The sequence below is a fragment of the Schistocerca gregaria genome, chromosome 7 (genome assembly GCF_023897955.1).
Source record: "Schistocerca gregaria isolate iqSchGreg1 chromosome 7, iqSchGreg1.2, whole genome shotgun sequence".
NCBI classification, from domain to species: Eukaryota; Metazoa; Arthropoda; class Insecta; order Orthoptera; family Acrididae; genus Schistocerca; species Schistocerca gregaria.
In genome coordinates this window covers 290,831,787-290,853,405 of record NC_064926.1, presented here as the reverse complement: position 1 = coordinate 290,853,405, position 21,619 = coordinate 290,831,787, and the positions used below count along the sequence as shown (strand labels likewise).

The following is a 21,619-nucleotide window of genomic DNA, read 5'->3' as shown; positions in this document are numbered from 1 at the left end:
GTACTAGAGGGAGCTGTAGAGGGCAAAAGCTGTAGAGGAAGACAGAGATTGGAATAAGTCAAGCAAATAATTGAGGACGTAGGTTGCAAGTGCTACTCTGAGATGAAGAGGTTAGCACAGGAAAGGTATTCGTGTCGGGCCGCATCAAACCAGTCAGTAGACTGATGACCAAAAAAAAAATATCTGAAGAGGGCAACACGTATTGCCGAAATTGGTAATCCAGTAATCGTGCTAACATGGTGATTTTGCAAATAAAGAAGACTACAGTACAAAACATTGTCGATTTTCATTGAGGTATCCATACTGCAACCGATCGGAGCTTAGTAAATGAACAGCCTCCAATTAAGGAACGAACTTATTCGTTTAGTGGTCACGATCTCCTGTTCGAGCATTTGACGGATACAGCTGATGAATTTTCCTGTCAGTATGATTTTTTTCCTTGTGTTGTTTTTATCCTCGTTCCTGACGTTTTATCCTGAACTGCGTTGGATATTGTCAGAGGCCACTTGGTACCATCGACTTCCCCGGAACCAGACTAACTTCTAAAGATGACCTACTCAGATCTTCCTGAAACGTGAGGAACGAAAGTATTTCGTGCACCACAATTGCGCAACCCTGAAGATATACAAGAAATCAAGCCAACCGGTCCTGGAGACTAGATATAGAGGTATGCTTGTCGGCTTTGACCAGTAAATTAGGAAACATGTGGCAAATGCCACATATTATATTGAGAATGTAACGTGATGTTACTGACGATTTTTTCGAAAGGGCTACAGTACAGATTAATTTGTCACTAAACTATGTTTTCTTTAACATCAAATTCGTTCGCTCCGCCAACTCACATTCAACTTGTTACGCTCCAATGTGCGCCGTGCGGGATTAGCCAAGCGGTCTACGGCGCTGCAGTCATGGACTATGCGGCTGGTTCCGGCAGAGGTTCGAGTTATCCCTCGAGTGTGTGTGTTTGTCCTTAGGATACTTTAGGTCAAGTAGTGTGTTAGCTTAGGGACTGATGACCTTAGCAATTATGTCCTATAAGATTTCACACAAATTTCACCCTCCAGTGTAGATTACATCTCACCTTAGTTCTGTTCAGTGTCACCGTGATCAGTTATTTTAATTTTTATTTTCATTTATTTATTCAAATTCGTTGGCATCGGCAGCTAAAACAAAGACTGTGAATATATGCACGAAATGTGCGTGAGAGCAGCCCTTAAATTTACGTCACTGGCCAAAATTGGTAACTCATATCGAATATTCCTGCTGACCAGAGAAGGCCATCACAACGATCGCGAGTGGCAGACTCTACTGAGGGACTGTGTGTGTTCGCAGCACGCCGCACGACCAGTGCGAGGCGCCGGTCGGCGTGGGTTCACCGGCGGAGGCGCCGCTAGACTGCCGGGCACCGTGGCCGCCTCGGCAGCAGGAGCGCCGCGGCGCATGCTCCGTGGCGCCGGCCCTCCGCGGCTCGGCTCGGCTCGCGGCCCGCTATAAGCGGCAGCGCCGGCGTCCGCGGGCCGCAGTCCGCAGCTGGGCAGTGCGCGACGCCGACGGCGACGGCGACGTCGGTGCCGAGCCGACCCGATCCGAGCCGAGGCGAGGCGAGCCGCGGCGACCCGTGCGCGCCCAGGCCGCGCCATGCGAGGCGGCGGGGGCTGCCACCCCCGGCGGCACCCGCGGGCCTCGGCGCCCGCCCCCCTGCACCAGCCGGCCCCCGTTGCCGCCCCCGCCTCGGCCCCTGCCTCTCCCGGCGCCAAGGGCTACGCGGCCGTCGCTGCCGTCGCGCTAGCCTCCTACGCGAACGCGCTCGGCGGAGACTTCGTACACGACGACATCCCGGCGGTGACGCGCAACAAGGACGTTCTGGGTCTGACGCCACTGCCCGACGTCTTCCGCAACGACTTCTGGGGCACGCCCATGGCGGATGCCTCCAGCCACAAGTCCTATCGGCCACTCACCACTCTCACTTTCAGGTTCGTTACTGTTGACGCGGTCACCACTACTCGTTGCGCCTATTATGCACAAAAATATGCTTCTCATTCAGCTACATGACGGTGTGCCATTGCCACGTAAAGCAAGCAATCCATGACACCTAACGGAAAGAAGAGACCTTACTTTTGATGTAACAAAACTGACCGAAAATCCCGAATAACCACCTATGAGCATCTCATCACACTTTCTTACCAAACATGCGCAGTGTGCTGCTGAGAAGGCGATGTGAAGCAAAACTCTTATGTGCAACTACAGAAGTGTACTGTTTTCACTTCCCTTTCTCATAGATATTTATGAAATGTTCCCATACTTGAAACAGCATTTGAAATCTACGAAGTGTCTAGATAATTGCTGAGGAGTACTCCAAGTAACACCGTTCTCTTGTTTCAAATTCAGAAAACTATATCCAGTTCTGTGTATCCACTGCACGAACTTACGCTCATCATTTCAGACACGTAACGCTCCACCACCTTGCATGAAGGAGTCTGTTCCTTACAAGTGACTGAAAGAAGAATCTTAATGCCCGCAAACTCACTTGTTCTAACAACCCAAATCACCGACGCTAGCCACATCGTCACGCGTTTGTATTATAAAGCAGGAACATATTGTGACGCCAGTCGCTAAGGAGCAACCGTAACTATAGAAACATAGGTTCGGAGGCTGAGTTTTTTTGCCGACATTAACTTAGTAATCAAGCTCCTGTCTCATTCAGAATTCAAAAAACACGAGCTTTCTGTTTTATTCACTCGTGTCACTATCAAAAAACTGTCGTTGTCTCTACACATTTGCTAAGGAATACTCCTGAGATGGTTTCAAATACGAAAAGTTTTTCTGAAAAATTTTGGTTTCTAGTTATCTCCAACCAAACGAGTTTCTGTTATTTTAGGGAAGTTTTATGTACCACGCGGTTCAAATGACCTAAGTGTTTATTCACTCAAAAACAAGACCACCTCTCATTTTTTGAGGGACATGTATATCATTTAACTATCTATATTAGGTTATATACACTAGTTCTTGCGGGACGTTTCTCTAGTTACACACTCTTATCATCTTTAGATCTAAAAGCGAGACTAAAAACGTCATAAGCACTATTTTTCTCCAAGATCAGGACTCTTAAACAAAACACATCTTGCATACAATCATCGAACAGTAATATTCCAAATAAAAAAGGCAGAAGATACTTATACACAAGAAACATTCTTTTCTTAATTGAGTAATTTTCTCACGTTCATTTACTAGCATGAGGTCTAATTTCAAAGTCCTCTGTAAATTATAGACCCCCCCTTCCCCTCCCTCTCCACTACTAACACTCATTTACGTGGACGTGTAACAATTAACTGTCTCTGTGTTCTGTACCCTTTTACTTCTATTTATTCTAGAAATTCACATTTTGACGGAATTACTTACTAACTGCTAACACATGTGAAACTCCAGGTAGCCATAAAATATCTCGTTGCTACAACTTTAATTAAGGTCATTAATAAACAATATTTTGTCCTTAGAAACTACCTCTTTAGGACGTATAAGTAAGCGTAACGCTGCGCTGGAGATATTTCAAATGGAAAAATAAATCTATACAAGAATTTTCGTAAATTTGGCAGGTGGTCTGACGCCTGTGCCTACAGAACTGCTCAGAGTTCGTTGGTTTTCATCCCCTTTACGCCGTAATAGGTCTATAGCGCTGATGGGCGCCCCGTAACCACAAATCGTCCAATAATGACGCTATAATCGACCAAGTTCGTAACACGGTCCTCTTGTACGATGGAGAGAGCGTAGCCGCAAGTGAAGGGAATTTCTAAGTACTTTTCTTTGTGTTTTACGACAAATGAATGACACGGCAGGTAGAAAACGATTCTGCCTATATAAAAAGGCGTGCGAGAGTCGTACCATGAGCGCCCGTGGCAACATTCGGTTTTTTTTCGGCAATCGTAATTTATTTTGTTACAACGCACCATTCTGAACTTTTTCTATTTTTGTTGCAGTACGGAAACATATCTACCATACTCGCTGTTGCTCTCAGATGCAGCTGCGCACTGGGAACAACTGTGTTTCTTAATTTGAAGAATTATTTTCATATTCTATGAGGAATGTAAATTTATGTGCTTGTGGACGACATTAGAAACAACCTCCGTCTCATATTTTATCGAATACTCATCATACAGCTGAAATTTCAAAGTGAAGCCAACACCGTGTTTCTTTTTTTGAAAAAATCTTGTCTGTTTATCTTGATTTTTTGGGAAGCTAGAGAACATGTGGACAACAAGCATGAACAGCGTTCGCTGTTGTCAATAGTCCATACTGAGCTGACATGCTGCACTGATGACGAGGAATATTCAGTTTTTAACCTCCCTTTATTCTTATCTTATTTGAAGTAGTGCCTGTTAAAAAAATAGACGTCGTCTTGGGAGTATGATAACGAAAGTTTTGTTGTTGCAACTTGCTGGTAGAGGAAAGAAAAGTTAGCCCTACATTAAAAGCAGACTCAATATTCAATTTTGAATAACTTTTTCTTATGAACAATGCCCACAAGCATTAACTGGCGATGAAAAGATTTTAAATTTTTAATTGATATTAGTGCAAAACACAGTAGTAATATTTCACTAGGTGACTTTAAGTTAAAATGTGGCAAAATTAGTACTAGTGCAAAGATTATCTGATTGTACCACAGTCAATCTGCCAGTACTAAGTAATAAACGTTGAATGTAATGGGGCGCATGCGTTCTGCCAAAAATCGCTGAATTATTTTAGTTGCAGCCAGCACGGTATATAACTATTATGTTGAGGAATTTCTAGCTGATATAACTGTAAGGCTAAGTCACTAGCGCTGCATAAGAAACCCCGACTTCATTCCCCCGTTACCTAGTCGCTCTCATTTCAACTCGATTATGTACAACCATTGTTGTTCTCCACATCCCACTAGATGAATACCGGCCTGGTCCCCACATCCCGCCTCAGTTACACGACTCGCAGACATCTGGAAAACGATGGTTCTGTTTCATGGTTTACACTAGACGAGACATTTGGGGTACACTAATTCCGTTCCTGGTGGCTTACTCAGACACTAACATCGCCAAATCCGTAGTCACAAGGCCGACCCCGCGTTGCAGTGGGACAAAGGCCCAACGAAAATATGAAAAAATTATATGGACAGCCGCTGTTCTTCTGTAATTTTTGTTTCGATGTGTTAAATATGTAACCAGCTTACTCTAATCAATTGGCCTGAAGCTGAGATCTCGTTTTTCACGGTGACATTCGTGGATTAAGTTTTCTGCGTTTCTTGCATTATCCAGTTCTTCCTTCGTTTTCTTAGGATTAAACTATGGTGACTGTTGACTGCCAATAGTAACTTAAATTGCACTTTTACCTTCAGTAGTGGTAGAAAACATGCAACGACGTGCTGAGAAAGAATGCCCTCCGAATCATTTATTCTGTTCTCAAGTTGCATCCCTCTGCCGCTAAAAGGCTCCAAATTGTAGCTTGTAACCTGCATGTGTGTAAAATGATAACATTGCTGCCTGAGGAACAACATGCTTTAATCGAGTTTCTAACCGCTGAAAGAGTTACTCCAAACATAGAGCATCCTCTCTTCCAGCGTGGCAATGCCATACCAGACCAAACACGGGCGCAGCTATGTCTGCAACAATCGGACGCCTGGAGTTCACTGTCATCGGTCGTCCTCCATACGATCCGGACTCGGTCCATCCGATTTTCATCTGTTTCCAAAACTTACAGAACATCAACGGGGAGTTCAAATTGATAGTGATGAAGCAGACGTGAGGCTATCATTCCGTTTTAGTTGTAAGACTTTCCTCAGTGACGGGATCAACAAACATGTCACGGGTTGTAAAAACGTGTTCATCGCCAAGATCACTACGTTGACAAATAAATATATAGACGTAAAGAATAAAGACATAGAATCTTAACGAAGTTGGTTTATTTAAAAATCCTTAAGTTTTCACGTAAAAAATATGGAGGCATTACTTTTCAGAACACCCTCGTACGTTCGACACAGATGGTACAGAAGAGTCCAGTGAGTCATTACTCTCCAGTGAGACAGGTAAAGAATTTGGAATACCTTTCATGCAAGACCTCAGTATAATAAATTAATAGACTTTTACATGACGTAATCACTGTCTCATTAAGGAGGTTATTAGACAGAAGATATCAGAACACCAGTTATATCAGTCAACTGGCGATGGCAACGAATTTGGTCTCCGATAGCTTGTTCCTGAAACTCACAAGGCCTTCGATGGCTTCATGACATTCACATTCAGTTTTTATAAGTAAACGATGAGCAGTGTACACAATGAAAGTCAAAAATGTCATGGGGCTACGTAAAATAGTGGCGACAAAATTGCGTTGAAAAAAGAATAATAATAGGAACTTGATAATACTTCGCACACTTTCGGAAATTTATCAACGATGCATAGATTTAATATGGTTGATTAAATATCAACCTTACTTTAACTATATAGTGTTACTTAGTTGACATGGGAAACAGGTATCAGCTCAGCCGATATCAGTAACAGGTAGTAGCTAAGTCCAAAATTTCATCTGTATAAATGGGGGCAGAGCTGTCATAGAGAACTGTAATCGTATAAACCGTGAATGAAGAGGCGGTAGCTGAACATGCCTCACTTGAAAGCCCGTATATTGCATTATGATGACTTCACGTTCTTTGCCAACAACACGTTCATTTCATTAAACACAAAGTAATTTCAGACACGGATTGGGCCGCTTTTAGTGGTTTATTTGACGCTCGCATTCCGTTCCATATCGGCGACTGTGCATAAGGTCACTTCATTTTCCTCTAAACGGACCCGCTTTGAATGTTTACCAACCTTTCGAAAACAAAGTCAACCTAACAACAGCATTAAAAATATCACAGTACAAGCTCCATTGTTCACACGACAAAACGTTTACGGCAGGCAACTGGTTTTGTTTACAAAGTGTAATATGTTCAAATGTTGACGACGAATTGGACAAGAGCATTCAGAATCCCGTAAGCCTATTATTGTAATTTGTGAGGTACTGCGAACGAAATTTAAGAGAGTGGCGCTGTTACGAGCCTCATTACCTCCTAATATTCTGAAACAATTCTTTACAAACGTTACCATGCTTTCAATTGTATATAGACTTCTGCTATTCCGGCTTCACTTAATAAAATCATTTTGGATTTCTTTCAGTAACTCTTTTTGAAAAGTATTTCACTGGTTAAAGCAAGTAGCTTCATAGTTGCGGCTATAGCAAAACAGGTGAGTGCCTCAAAAAAGTACCTTTGTATATTTTCGTCTCGTGTCTTCCTTTCCTCTTCTCATGGGTCGAGTACAGAAAATCTGTTTACAGACCTGCAATTTTTTTTTAATATTAATATCACAAATACTATTTCCGTTAGTGAAGAACGTGGTGATGCTTACAATGCGTTAATTAATTATAGCTACGGTAGACGTTAAAAACGTATACAATTAAAGAACATACGCTATTCACAAGGAAATATTCGGGCGTCCAATTAGTTATCAGCAATGTAGACCAATCACTCACATTCTTACGGTAATCAATACAGTATCTGGAAATGGAAAATTAAAACCTCCTTTGAATTACATACAGCTTAACAATTAACCTATACATTTCCAAAAACAGCAACGCTTTGTTAACGGGACATTGCATCTTCAACAAGCAATATAACTAAGCAGTTTCTATCTTAGTGATAGAAAATATATGGATCAGAAAAATGGGTCCGAACTTATTCGAAATCAGAACAGAGGTGATCTAGTTAACACCACCTTGTATGGATAATATTATCAGATTGCTTTAGAATTATACTGCAGTCCGCAGCTCGTGGTCGTGCGGTAGCGTTCTCGCTTCCCGCGCCCGGGTTCCCGTGTTCGATTCCCTGCGGGGTCAGGGATTTTCTCTGCCTCGTGAAGACTGGGTGTTGTGTGATGTCCTTAGGTTAGTTAGGTTTAAGTAGTTCTAAGTTCTACGGGACTGATGACCATAGATGTTAAGTCCAATAGTGCTCAGAGCTAACATAATAGCACTTGTACTTCACAGTGTATCTCAGGACGCTATCTGAACACGCATAGCTGTAGAAATAATTTAGATCTATATTTTATTTATAGCAATGACGACAACTGAAACGTGTCATAATGAAGATATCCAAAGTAAATAATTTTAATGATAGTTTTGTCAGACATGTCAGTTAAGGTCAATAACTAAAGTAAAAAAATAATTTCGAATTATTTGCATGTTTTCCTTAGAAATTAACATCTACCTAACAGCTATAACACAACTGTTTGTAATTATACTGCTGCCAAATGCTAAATTTTAAGTTATAATTCATTGATCACAATGACCTTCGTTAGGTCTTTACAACCTGGCGGCTGAGGCAAATATACACGATGTTTGATCGTTTATTCTATGTGAGTCAGAGTAATTACAAACGTGTTTCAGTTTTTTCTAGCAGTGAATAGCATCAACAACTGCGAAATAAATATGCATTTACTAGCTTTTGCTGCACACTTAATATAATAACTCTTTGCTGAAAGTAATTAAATACTTGGCATCTCTTGTATTACCGTTTGCTTCAGAAAGGTGTTCATTGAAGAATATGATAAATTCGCCAGCGCTGATATACCATTTGAGATGTGAGTCTCACTTTTTCGCTTTTTTACACTGTTTGGCACATTTAGCGAAGCAGAATTTTGCCTAACTAATCTTTCGACCAATAAAGACCGTATTCACGGAGAAATACCGTAAAACGTAATTTCATCTGGTAAATAAAGACGGAATCTGGAAAGTGGCGTTGAAAAAAAAGAGAAAAAATCTCATTACGCTTCAATGAAGCGAGCAAAAAATGCGTCATACATAAAAATGATATACTAACAAAGCATCGTCCCAAGAAGTTAGTGGTTCTGGAATGATGCAATATAATAAGTTCGTATAGAGTAAACAAAACTTTTTCAGCACGCTACTGTCGAATTTAAAGCTATCCCTCTTTGTAAACGTTCTACCAATGAATATCTATCCACTCTGCTCTGATTGTTTGATGCTGACTATCGTAATGGCGAAAACTTTACGACGCACGGCTTCTGCTGACAATTCAATAGCAGATGCAGAATCTCCCCATACGTATGAAAGAAAGAACAACACTCACAAATACCGCTAATGAGAATTTTCATATATTAACACTCAACAGTTCAAAATAAAAAAGGACGTTTCTAGCTACTGCAGAGACTCGAGAGTGACTATTTCCTTAGGTGGATAACCACAACGACTAATCATGATCAATTATTTCAGATAAATCAGTCGCGAGAGGAGCCTTCCTAACAGTTCTAAACTTTGGCCATAGGAACTAAGCTGTGAGAAACGCCTGTTTATGTCCCACGCCATGACCCACATACTTATTCCAGTAACTGTGATCCTTGTTAAAGAATTCCACTGTAGCTTTCCTCTTGAAGGCGATGCTGAGAACTGTATATCATAATCATATTAAACACCTGGTCGAATATAGGATACACAGGTAAGAATATATAAGAAATTTTAACACCAGTTCACTTAGTAAATCTGCCCTTTTACAGACATTTCTTTCATATTCTTCCATGATATAAATTAGTTCACTATAACAGACTCATCGGCACACTGTAATTTTAACATGGCAGTCCACGTTGAGACTCGAAGATCCGCTAATAGACGCTTGTCTGCGCTTTCAGACGTAATTTTTGTGATACTATGTGGAAAATCAATCCACTGTGCATTTAATTTAAATACAATTTGTCCATACTTTCTACACTCCACAATACACCAGTAAACACACTATTTGTCGCATTTACAATTTTGTCCGTCCATCGGCCGAAAGCCAACTTTTCATAATTACTCCCGTCCTTCCTTTATTATATCAAGGCTCACTGTTTATTGATATGCATCTAAATCCTCAATCTGCGTAATATTAGCACTATTAAATCCTATTAAAAGTTCTCAGTTTAAACGTACACAAATGATTCGAAAATAAGCAAAATGTGTTAAATAAGAAATAGTAAAAACAGCAAAATAAAATCCATTCAGTGTTCAATAGTCACGTAGATTATACGAAATGAGATACATTTCATTATGGGCAAAAAATCAAACGTATACTTCCAGATCCATGGTTTTATCTTCATAGACTAAGGAAAACAGATAAACACAGCCTCCACCTCTCTTTTCTATCATCGTCTGACTACTGCCAAGCGTAACGTGCTAAATACTTCAGAACATAATATCTGTTCAGAACAGATATTTATACAGTTACTTATAGCGGCTCAAAACCAAAACGTCAAACAGAGTCATGAGAAGAAAAACTTTGAAACTTTGTCCAAAAGTAAAAACACCAAAAATACACTATCGTCTGCCGCGCTTTTGAATTATGTTTGAAATCAGATACAGCAGCTGAAACGCTCATACGTTAAGGGTATAAGGAGACCACTAAGGGAATTCCCATGAGACAGATGTGCTCTAGTACTTAAGGTCTTAAACAATTCATTTTAAATTCTTAATCGTAACCTCGTTTGATGTACATGACTTAGCGTATTCATTCAAGATCGAGTCAACTGTTTCTCTTTTATAACAATCAATGCCCAAAACACTTAAAATTTTATTTCTCTGAATTTATCTTTTATTTTCAAGTTTTGTTCAGCAGGCATTAAATACAATATACTTAAGTATCGATTCCATTAGTATTGGGAGTATATAGACGAATAAACAGGAGAAAAGTTTCTATAGCTAGCAAAGCTGCTCATGAAGTATTTAATTTTTCCTTCAGGTCACTAAATACAGTTTCTTCATTACCAAGATAATTTTCATGCAATTATGTCCCAACAAAACTGGTCAGTTTGATAACGGATTTGTCCATTTCTCTACGTTAGTCTCACTATGAAATCTCAGAAAATAATTCATTATGTAACTTTTAAAGAGTCTTGTTTTCGCTCCACTCAGACAGTAAACCAATTAAATTTGCTTGAAGCACATTTCGATAACTAAGCAGGCTTTTCTAAAATGAACCAGTCTTTGTGTCTGAAATAGAAAGCCTAACAGCGAGTGCATATTAGCAGTGGTGTGGCTGTGAGACATGGACTTGTAATGAAAAAGCTAATCGAAGGTTGAGGATAGCTCATGCAGCAACAAAGAGATTAATGTTAAGATATACTGGGAGAGACATAATAATATACGGAATGATCAGGAAACAGAATGGACAAGCTATTTTTAACTGTAATGAAACTGGTATGGAAGTGGGTGAGACTCAACATCGATCACGGAACAAAAAAGTCCTTGCAGTTTATTTTATTTATTGTTATTAGAATTAACGGCTGCCGTACCCATGAATCCACTAAGGTGGATAGTCAAGTTCTCGGATGTGTTCTACGAGAATACGACCTAACGGAGGATGGGTTAGAGGCTTCATAACATTTTTAGAAGTTACGTTTATGTTAATCGCTGGGAACCATAACGAATGAAGCACAGATGTCTAATTATCCATCAGTTATTGTGGAAAGACGGGTAATAGGGAGTATCATTATTATTACTATTATTACTATTATTACTACTATTATTACTGTAATGAATATTGGGCCGGGGATTTATGTGCACCGCTCAAAGGTAAAAGAAGTGACAAGCTGTAAAAGCTTGAAAAGCAGTTTGAGTAGAATGCAGAGAACCACACAATACCATACGAATGTGGTTATTTATTGTCAAAAGCAGTACGTCCTTAAGAGTTCGCTATAATTTTATTAGTTCCAGGGGCTCGAAGGACGTACTTTGGCAGTGCTTTGGACGATATACAGTTTTTTTCTGTAAGCGAATGAGAACATGACAAATTAACGCTCAGTGTATGATAACACTGAACTGCGCACGCTAATGCGTTAAGGTAATAAGTTGGGACAGCGTCTTTCAGACATACTCCTGAAACTGGTTTAAAAAATGATGTCATAGGGATGGTTCAGTTGTGTCTAAAGGTATAACAATATTTCCTGATGTATTTTCGCTCATAGTAACTGTTTATCACAGTAGCATAATTTTCGAAAATCTGGGTAATGAATGCTTCTGTAAGTAGATTCAGGTGAGTAAGATTACTGAAATGGGAAAGATTTATCTGCTTGAACAGACTTTTCCCTGCGATTTTCCCTACTACGACAGGGAAAAGAAGAAAGGAAGACTAGAAATTATTACACGGTAGACACAGAAGTCCTAATAGACAGCACATTTCGAAGGTAAATTCAGTGCTGGGCATGAGAAACAACCATCCTGTGAGTCATGCTTTAAGTGACTCGGAGATATCGTGAGAATAAAAATGATGAAGTCGGGAAAGAGATGCTAATTTCTTGTGTTCAAACTGCGCCACAAGCTCAAATCCAGCATAAAATATTAAGTTGCCATTCTTGAGTTCATACATTTATTTTTAAATTAGTGCTTCCTTGCCATTTGTTTATAAATAAGAATTCAATTAAGTGATACCGTGTAGATTTTTTTCTCGCGGTGTGTTGGTCAGGGAACTCGTTCTCTCATATTCATAGTTTCATACATCATCTGCTATTTACAAATTGAGTAACACCGTGTAGATCACAGTTTTATTTGTTTTCAATGACAGTTTCTGGCAGTATATATCCCTTTTAATCTTAAAAACCAGTCGCAACGACTGCTGCTCCTGAGAACATTAATTTACAATATATATCGGCATTTACATACCTTACCAAGGTAACTACCAACAGTACCAAAACCTTCAAAGAAATGCTTAGACACCGCTACTGAAATCTTATTGTCTTTTGTTGACTACCGTCACGATCCCTGGTACAACGTACCTTGTCAGACGGCGTAGTTTTGGTGGTAATGTCTGTGACGTCAAGTGAGGTGCAGTGAAGCGTAGTTACAATATTCGTGTGTGGACTCTATTATTTAAGTCGGACTTACGAATTCTTGCACAACGAGCAGGTTGGCATGTTATTTAGGCAGGATGATTGTCAGAAGGTTTGAATTAGTTGACAGATCAATAATATTTCAACATTATATGAAGAACTGTTTCCTCAATAAAGAAGTCGCAATTTCATTGGAGATTAGCTGTTTATGCATTCATGAACGTATTTAATTCCCTTGACACAAAATCTGCATTATATATTTCCATTTGTCTGCGTGTTACGTCGTTCCACTCAGAGCAGAATTTAAGCACATCATAATTCCCAATGACAGGCTAAATGTCTTAAATTAATAGATTTCAAGAAAGACCTTTAACTGTTCCGGCAGCAGTCTTGCCGAATTTTAAATCGTTTATGGTAAAAGAAAAGAAAAACGTGAAGGCTGTGTGGCGCAACGCGTTAAGACTGCAGTTCTTCGTACAGATTACCTTCACAGGCTGTGTCGTTAACTAGTGCATTTAAAACGTTGCAATTTTTTTCTTAGTTCATATATTTGAATATTTTATCCGAAAATATCATTAACGTCTGTTACTGAAGGAATTGAAAACATTTCCTCTCCTTTTATTTGTTTTATAGTACCCCTGCCTAATGTGATGGTCCCCAGACTGTAATATTTTTGTGTTGGTTGGTATAAATTGTCAACATGGCATTTTAGTTTCATAAGTTTCTGCCAATGTTTAGAAAAGTACACATGTCAGTGCGTTACATTTAAGTACTGTTGGAACGAACGTACATTATCAGTGGTTATAAGATTTCTTTTCCACTGACTGATGCCATAAGCAGGTACTGCCCATTGAAAATCTAGTAACATGGAGTTAAATTTTGCATCGACACTGTCGACCTTTGTATGAGACAAGGCAAAAAGCGATATTCTCCATCGTAACTTGTGATGAATGATGCCTGGAAAAAATTGAAAATACTGGGACTATTGAAGAGAAAATAGACACTAAACCGACGATGATTTCATCTTTAACTGTTAACCAGAAGTTTTCGACCACGCTCAACATGTCAGTGCTTTCAGTTTGAGTGTTCACCTCAGCTCCTTATTCCTTTTATGTTTGTTGGACTTTTGTAGTTTGTGTACAGAACGTAATAAATTTTTAATCATTTTATCTTCTCGTCGTGAAGTGCTCTTTTTTCATTTATTCATGTTTCAAACAATTCGCCCTATATCGATAGGGGAGATTGGGCATTCGGCGGTTTACTCAAAAAGTAAATAGTTCGAACATTGTTACATAAATCTTAGAATTGTTAATTTCGTTTGTTATTTAAATTAAAAATATAAAATACTGTGTGTGTGTATATAGCTGAAGGGCCAGCACTTGGAGAAAAGGATTAGTGGAGAGAGACATGCCTTCAGTAGGGTAGAAGGGTAGGGATAAAAATATAGGCATCCACTGCGTAGGAAACTATGGAGATGATGTTGGAGGTTGGGGAGGGGAGGAGGATGTCGGAAGACAGGTGAGGAACGTGTCTGGTGAGTGAGTAGGACAGTGTTACCAAGAAGAGGAGGGACAGCGAGTGATGGAGAGGATAGAGGGAGAGGGGGATAGTCGGTGTGGAGTGGGACAGGAGGGGAGGAAAATTTACAGTTTGTAGGACTGATAAATATCTGAACAGAGAGGGAGTCGGTTGAGATTTTATTATTACGATAGGAGCGTGTGCTGTGGTAGTGGGATTTGATTTGCTGGTAGAAGCGCAGCAGCACACCGGGTCTGCTGATCAGAGAGGACACAATGGGGCTATTGGATCCTAGATTGCGCATCGTGTAAGAAAGGATATACGAAGATGCTCAGTGTAGTGAGGAGAGCTGGAATCTATGGAATTAAATGACTTGTTGGGAGATCCACCAGGGTGAGGACACACGGATGCAGAAAGCATGGTGGAGTGCGTGACGTTTAACGATTTTGAGGAATATCTACAACTTAGATGGAGCGGATATCCATACTGCAGTGCAAACGAGAGGATGGGTCTGATCACAGTTTTGTAGGTATGGAGAACAGTGGAGGGATGCTGTCTCCAAGTTCAGCCAGTTAGTAGTTTCCAAAATATCTATCAAATTTTTGAAATGTTTTAATTTCAGTAATAAATTAGTTTAAAACTGTGTAAATGTCTTAGTTACTAGACAATAATCTTTAGATCCTTAACATTATCCGTAAACTGGAAATTGTCTTTATATTAACGTGAATTTTGCAGTCTATAAGAACATAAATTACTTTATAGTAATAAAATTTAAGCCGTGAAAACGTACCACTGATACTAGATTTCTTTTGTTTGCATACACTGTTAAGAACAATGACAACGTCTAAAGATATATTTCAACATTATTTACTCAGGTAGTCCACTTTTGAAAAGAGTTAATGAGTTACATAATTGCCGTTAAGGCTACAAGCGAGAAAAAGTTGTTTTCAGTGCATCCCAACGTTTACGACGTCGTATTTCTTAAGTTACCTGACATACAACGATATAATATTGCAGGTACATTCAGTGGGATATGCGGGTACTGTATGCAAAATGAGCTGTGAACTGAGCAAACAGTACAGGTGTAACAAATTAAACCGTCATGTGTACTGCTTTAGCTTTACTGCATTAACAGCGAAGACTTAGAAAACAATGAACTTTCCTCCTTTCATTAATTTGTGAGGAGGGGTGGAGGGGGGGGGGGGTCAGCGAGAAAGGGTTTAAAATTAGGTGAAAAGTTTTTTGGGCGTCGCTCAGTGCTCTCACTATTATATACCGGATAAATAAAGTCCGGGCATTTGCCCTCCGTCAGTGACACTGCATTGAAAAATGTAGTACTGGTCAGATAGAGTCCAACTTTTTACAGAGGGCTATACATGTCTATAGTAGTGGATTATGACAGCATTTTAAACATTTAAACTCGGTCTGTAATCAGACTAAATATTGGAAGTAAAATTTTTCTTGTCTCTGGAATCCATTAGCTAGGCAACCTGCAAGGGGAATAGGGTCCCGATTTAGTCGATTAGTTGTGCGGTCAATAAAAGGTTGGGGAGAAGTAGGTCTCAATTAAAAATAGATTGCGAAATTTTTTAATATTCAAACACAAACTAAATTAACCTAAAGACAACACACACAACGATGCCCGAGGGGGAACTCGAACCTCCGACGCGGAGAACCGCGTGAATCTTGACAAGACGGCCATAGAGCGTGCGGCTAACCCATTTGGCCAAATGGAGTTTTGGAGACGAGGTTGTGAAGTAATAAGAAGAGGCAAAATAAGAAATGAAGTGCTCTGAGAAGAGATGGGAGTTACAAAGAATACTCTAGACACAATTGTAAATACACGGCTAACATGGTATAGACATCTTACAAGGATGACAGAGGAAAGATGACGTTTTCTAATAAGGCACTGGGGACGATCACAACTAATAAAAAGAGAACGACGTGGCTTCATTGGAACAACAGAATGAGACTTGCGATGAAGGACGAGGCCCCGCAAGGAAAAGACTGGCAAGATAGAAGGAGATGGAAACTTCGGTGCGAGAGATACTGCATGGCGTAGAAAACTAACAGAAGGAAGAAGAAGAAAAAAGAAAATTACACTATTGACCATTAAAATTACTACATCACAAAGATGACATGCTACAGACGCGAAATTTAACCGACAGGAAGAAGATGCTGTGATATGCAAATGATGTTTTTCTGAACATTCACACAAGGTTGGCGCCGGTGGCGACACCTACAACGTGCTGACATAAAGGAAAGTTTCCAACCGATTTCTCATACACAAACAGCAGTTAACCGGCGTTTCCCTGTGATACGTTGTTGTGATGCCTCGTGTAAGGAGGAGAAATGCGTACCATCACGTTTCCGACTTTGATAAAGGTCGGGTTGTAGCCTATCGCGATAGGGGCTTATCGTATCGCGACATTGCCGCACGCGGTTGGTCGAGATCCAATGACTGTTAGCAGAATATGGAATCGGTGGGTTCAGGAGGATTGATAATACGGAGCGCCGTGCTGGATCCCAACGGGCTCGTATCACTAGCTGTCGAGATGACAGGCATCCGCATGGCTGTAACGGATCGTGCATCCTTGTCTAGATCCCTGAGTCAACAGATGGGGACGTTTGCAAGACAACAACCGTCTGCACGAATCGTTCGACGACGCTTTCAGCACCATGGACTATCAGCTCGGAGACCATGGCTGCCGTTACCCTTGACACTGCATCACAGACAAGAGCGCCTGCGATTGTGTACTCAACGACCAACTTGGGTGCACGAATGGCGAAACGTCATTTTTTCGGATGAATTCGGGTTCTGTTTTCAGCATCATGATAGTTTCATCAGTGTTTGGCGACATCGCGGTGAAAGCACATAGGAAGCGTGTATTCGTCATAGTCATATTGGCATATCACTCGGCGTGATGGTATGGGGTGCCATTGGTTACAAGTGTCGGTCACCTCTTGTTCGCACAGACGGCACTTTGAACAGTAGACGTTACGTTACAGATGTGTTACGACCCGTGGCACTACCCTCCATTCGATCCCTCTGAAACGCTATATTTCAGCAGGATAATGCACGACCGCATGTTGCACGTACTGTACGGGCCTTTCTGGATACAGAAAATGTTGGACTGGTGCCCTGGCCAGTACATTCTCCAGATCTCTCACCAACTGTTAACGTCTGGTCAATGGTAATCGAGCAACTGGCTCGTCACAATACGCGTGTCACTACTCATGATGAACTGTGGTATCGTGTTCAAGCTGCATGGGCAGCTGTACCTTTACGCTTCATCCAAGCTCTGTTTGACTCAATGCCTAGGCGTATCCAGGCTGTTATCACGGCCAGAGGTGGTTGTTCTGGGTACTGATTTCTCAGGACCTTTGCACTCAAATTGAGTGAAAATGTAATCACATATTAGTTCTAGTATAATATATTTGTCCAATGAATACCCGTTTGTCATCTGCGTTTCTTCTTGGTGTAGCAATTTTAATGGCCAGTAGTGTAGTTGATAACGCCAGAGGATTATTAGTTAAGTATTAAAAAAGATGTTAATAATTTTTAAAAGACAATTAATTCTCGTCCACACTTCAGATCTTCGGGAAATCATTCACTGGTGAACTTCGTGACAACTGAGGCGTCTTAGGAGCGGGAGAGCTTAGGCGTACACGAGGAGAGGAGCGTGCAGACACTGTGAGACCCGCTGCAGAGACGGCGCGAAAGCCGCAGACACGCGGGCCGCGCTCACCGACCTGGGTCGCAACCGCGGCGTGGCGCGGCAATCGATACCAGTGGTCAGCGGCCGCCCAATTCTGCGAGGCAGAAGCAGAAGCACGGGGCCGAGCCAGGGGCCAAGGCGCCGTGATCCACACTCTGCCTCGCCGAGGTGCTGACACGGCACACGTACTGCCACCACAGCCCACCGTGCTCGGCCGAAACTTGGACTAGGAGGACAAAGCTTACAGTTGTTGGTAGAATTGTAAAACTACCGTAGGCTATCATAAATATGCGTAGACTATGGCAGTTTTATTATAGTTTCGGTCAGTTAAAGTTCTGCCAGCGTTACCTCTACGGTAGGCTTATTGCGTATATAACGGGCGTTACCTCCTAACGATCGCTTTCTTTGCGCATGCGACAAATGATTTGCTGGAATCCCCAGAAAATCAGAAGCGGTGAACCACCAACAAACTGAGTGGGGATTGTAAAGGACCGGATAACCTACGGAATATATTTGTTCTACATAGTTATCCTCCTGTCTGCCACCTAAAACTAGACATTATTTATAACAAGATTGAAATGGTCAATGTTTAATTCAGATTTGGAATTGTTCCATGCAAGAGAGAAATGTTACAGTAAAATAAAGGAAAACAATACAGATTTATCATATAGCGCTAGAATACGCAATTTCCTCACCAAAAACGTAATATTAAAAAAGCAAAAACAAAAATATATCAAACATTGTTCCAATACTTCTCCAAAATTATACAAAACAAGTGTCTGGTATTCATAAACAACTTCCACATTTGATATACAAGACATAAAATCTTTTCTGAGGCCTGCGATCATTTTTATGTTAATAATTGGCAACCAATGCTGTACAATCGCAATAAGTCATGAGTTCTTCATTTGGCTCTTTTATTAGAACATGTTACGCGTTTCAGGATTACACCCATCTTCAGACATCACAAACTTCAACTTGTTCCTAACCAAGCAGGCATACAGCACTGACAACTGAAAAGAAATGTCCAATAACATATGACTATAACGTCGACACAAGCAGTCTTGAAGCATAGCATATGCACAAGACTGCTTGTGTCGCAATTATAGACATATGTTATTGGACACCTCCTTTGAGTTGTCAAGGCTGTACGCTTGGTTGGTTAGGAACAAATTGAAGTTTGTGATGTCTGAAGATGGGTGTAAACCCGAAACGTGTAACTTGTTCTAATTAAAGAGTCAATTGAACATCTCATGACTTTATTGCGATTGTACAGTATTGGTTGCCAGTTATTAACTTCCACATTTATCAATAGCAACAGGAGGAAGAACGTTCTATCGAGTACAAAACAACAACAATAATTACATTGTTTGTATTTTTTTAAGTTTGTGCATGAAGATTCCATTTATATCCAAAGTAATTGCTTTGGTTACTTAAAAGCGTAGAAGTTAAGTGATTTAAGAATATTTATTTTTTATAGAATACAATTTATATTCTTTAACGATATTAAACACACAATGGACTAACACTGAATGATTTGCGGTTCCAGTTACGCAGAAAACAAGCAACAAAATAAACAGGTAAATAGAGAGAACTGGTCGGCTTCCAGTTTATCTACTACAGATTCATTTATGTTTCTTCCCCACTACTCGTAATAGCATCCGAATCGTAGTTTTTGTAGAACGCATTTCTAGTTGCACTTCGTAGTAGCAGACGCCGGTGATACGAAGAAAGCGTTAATGATTCTATGCTGGTACACTTTTCTAAATAGCATAACTTATATTTTTTAATTATTAATTACAAGAATATTTAAATAGTCTCGTGTAACTTAATCGTTTGGATAAACAGGATTGCAGCATCTTTATACACTTCTTTTATTCGGTTTCTCGTCAACGTAAAGTGATTAGAAGAGGTACAAAGTTTATGAGACCTTTCTCTTTCTGTGCTCCTCCTAGATTTTAAAAATCTCGTCACACTCTACTGAGTAGTCCACGTATTATCCTGCGTCGTTATACCATGCACCAAGCATTTTCATACGTTCCCCAGCCTCTCCTGCTCCTACTTAGATCATTATTACGTGCCAACATTGTTCAGAACAGATATAATTACCTGCTAACAGAGGTCAGGGGCAACGGTCTTGCCTCAGTGGATTCACCGGTTCCCGTCAGATAACCGAAGTAAAGCGCTGTCGGGCGTGGCCGGCACTTGGATGGGTGACCATGAAGCCGCCACGCGCTGTTGCCATTTTTCGGGGTGCACTCAGCCGCGTGATGCCAATTGAGGAGCTGCTGACCGAATAGTGGCGGCTCCGGTTAAAGAAAATCATCATAACGACCGGGAGAGCGGTGTGCTGACCACACGCTCCTCCTATCCGCATCATCACCTGAGGATGATACGGTGGTCGGATGGTCCCGATGGGCCGCTTGCGACCTGAAGACGGAGTGCTTTTTTAACAGAGGTCAGAATTGACCTTCGTATACTCGCCCTAAAACGGGTACAAGTGGACTCGACCCGCTCGGAAGGAGAGTGAGTACAGTCATTATTCATAAATAAGCTACAGTTTCGAAAGAAGTTTCCGCCGTTAAATTGTTAATTGTTATTCATTTATTTTCACACAATCATGATTTCGGCTTTATTGCCATTCATAGGCGCAGGTTGAAATGTAACAAACGCCCGACCATCATAAATGACAGGAGCAAGTAATATACCAGTGCAACGACTGATTAGCTAGCAGTGTATATTGTTCTGTTTTTATTCAGATTTACATATATAAAACTTTTTCAAAGACGCCTATATTTTGGTTTCAATATTTAATATTTGTTCAGAGAATTACGTTGGCATATACATACTTTCGAGTCGTTACAGAGACTGTAAGGACAATTAGGGAAAACATGATGTGAGGAAGAAGTGCAATTTCAGTGTTGATTAATTATTACAATAGATAGATATAAGTGATAACCTACACAACTTACTGTTAGCCCAAAAACGGAAGTTGCCATGACCAAACGAATACGGAAAGAACGCGTTTTTCTTCCTGAGGGATGCAACAGTGCCTTCGTTCGGGTCCCACTTTTCGACTGATGCAGCACATATCCCTTCTCATGGTGAAGGTGGAATGAACAAAAGTACAACTATTTTCAGAAGGTTCGCAGGAGAGCTTCTGTTAAGTTCGAAAGGTAGGAGATGAGGTACTGGCAGATGTAAAGATGTGAAGACGGGGCGTGAGTCGTGCTTGAGTAGCTCAGCTGGCAGAGCACTTGCCCATGAAAGGCAAAGGTCCCGAATTCGAGTCTCGGTCTGGCACATAGTTTTAATCTGCCAGGAAGTTCTACAACTATTTTGTTTGCATTCGACCAAATTTGTATGTTTTGCTTCTGAGGCGTGGACTACAATGAAATTTTTTCAGATATCAGTCCTCCTATAATGGAAAAAATTTGCAATTTTGTAGTTTAGATCGGTCAATTTTGGTCTTATACCCTCCAAAGCTTCGTTAACGACCATCTGATT

General features: G+C 40.6%; 1 protein-coding gene across 1 annotated transcript in view; it reads left to right on the top strand.

Annotated features, from left to right (window-relative positions):
* The first annotated feature begins 1,538 nt into the window (after nt 1-1,538).
* Nucleotides 1,539-21,619, top strand: part of LOC126281673 (protein O-mannosyl-transferase TMTC1-like) — a 568,931-nt gene continuing 548,850 nt past the window's right edge. The window contains exon 1 of the mRNA XM_049980827.1: nt 1,539-1,973. Within this exon, the coding sequence (XP_049836784.1) occupies nt 1,639-1,973 (335 nt within the window). The 5' untranslated portion in view covers nt 1,539-1,638. The remainder of the gene's footprint in view (nt 1,974-21,619) is intronic.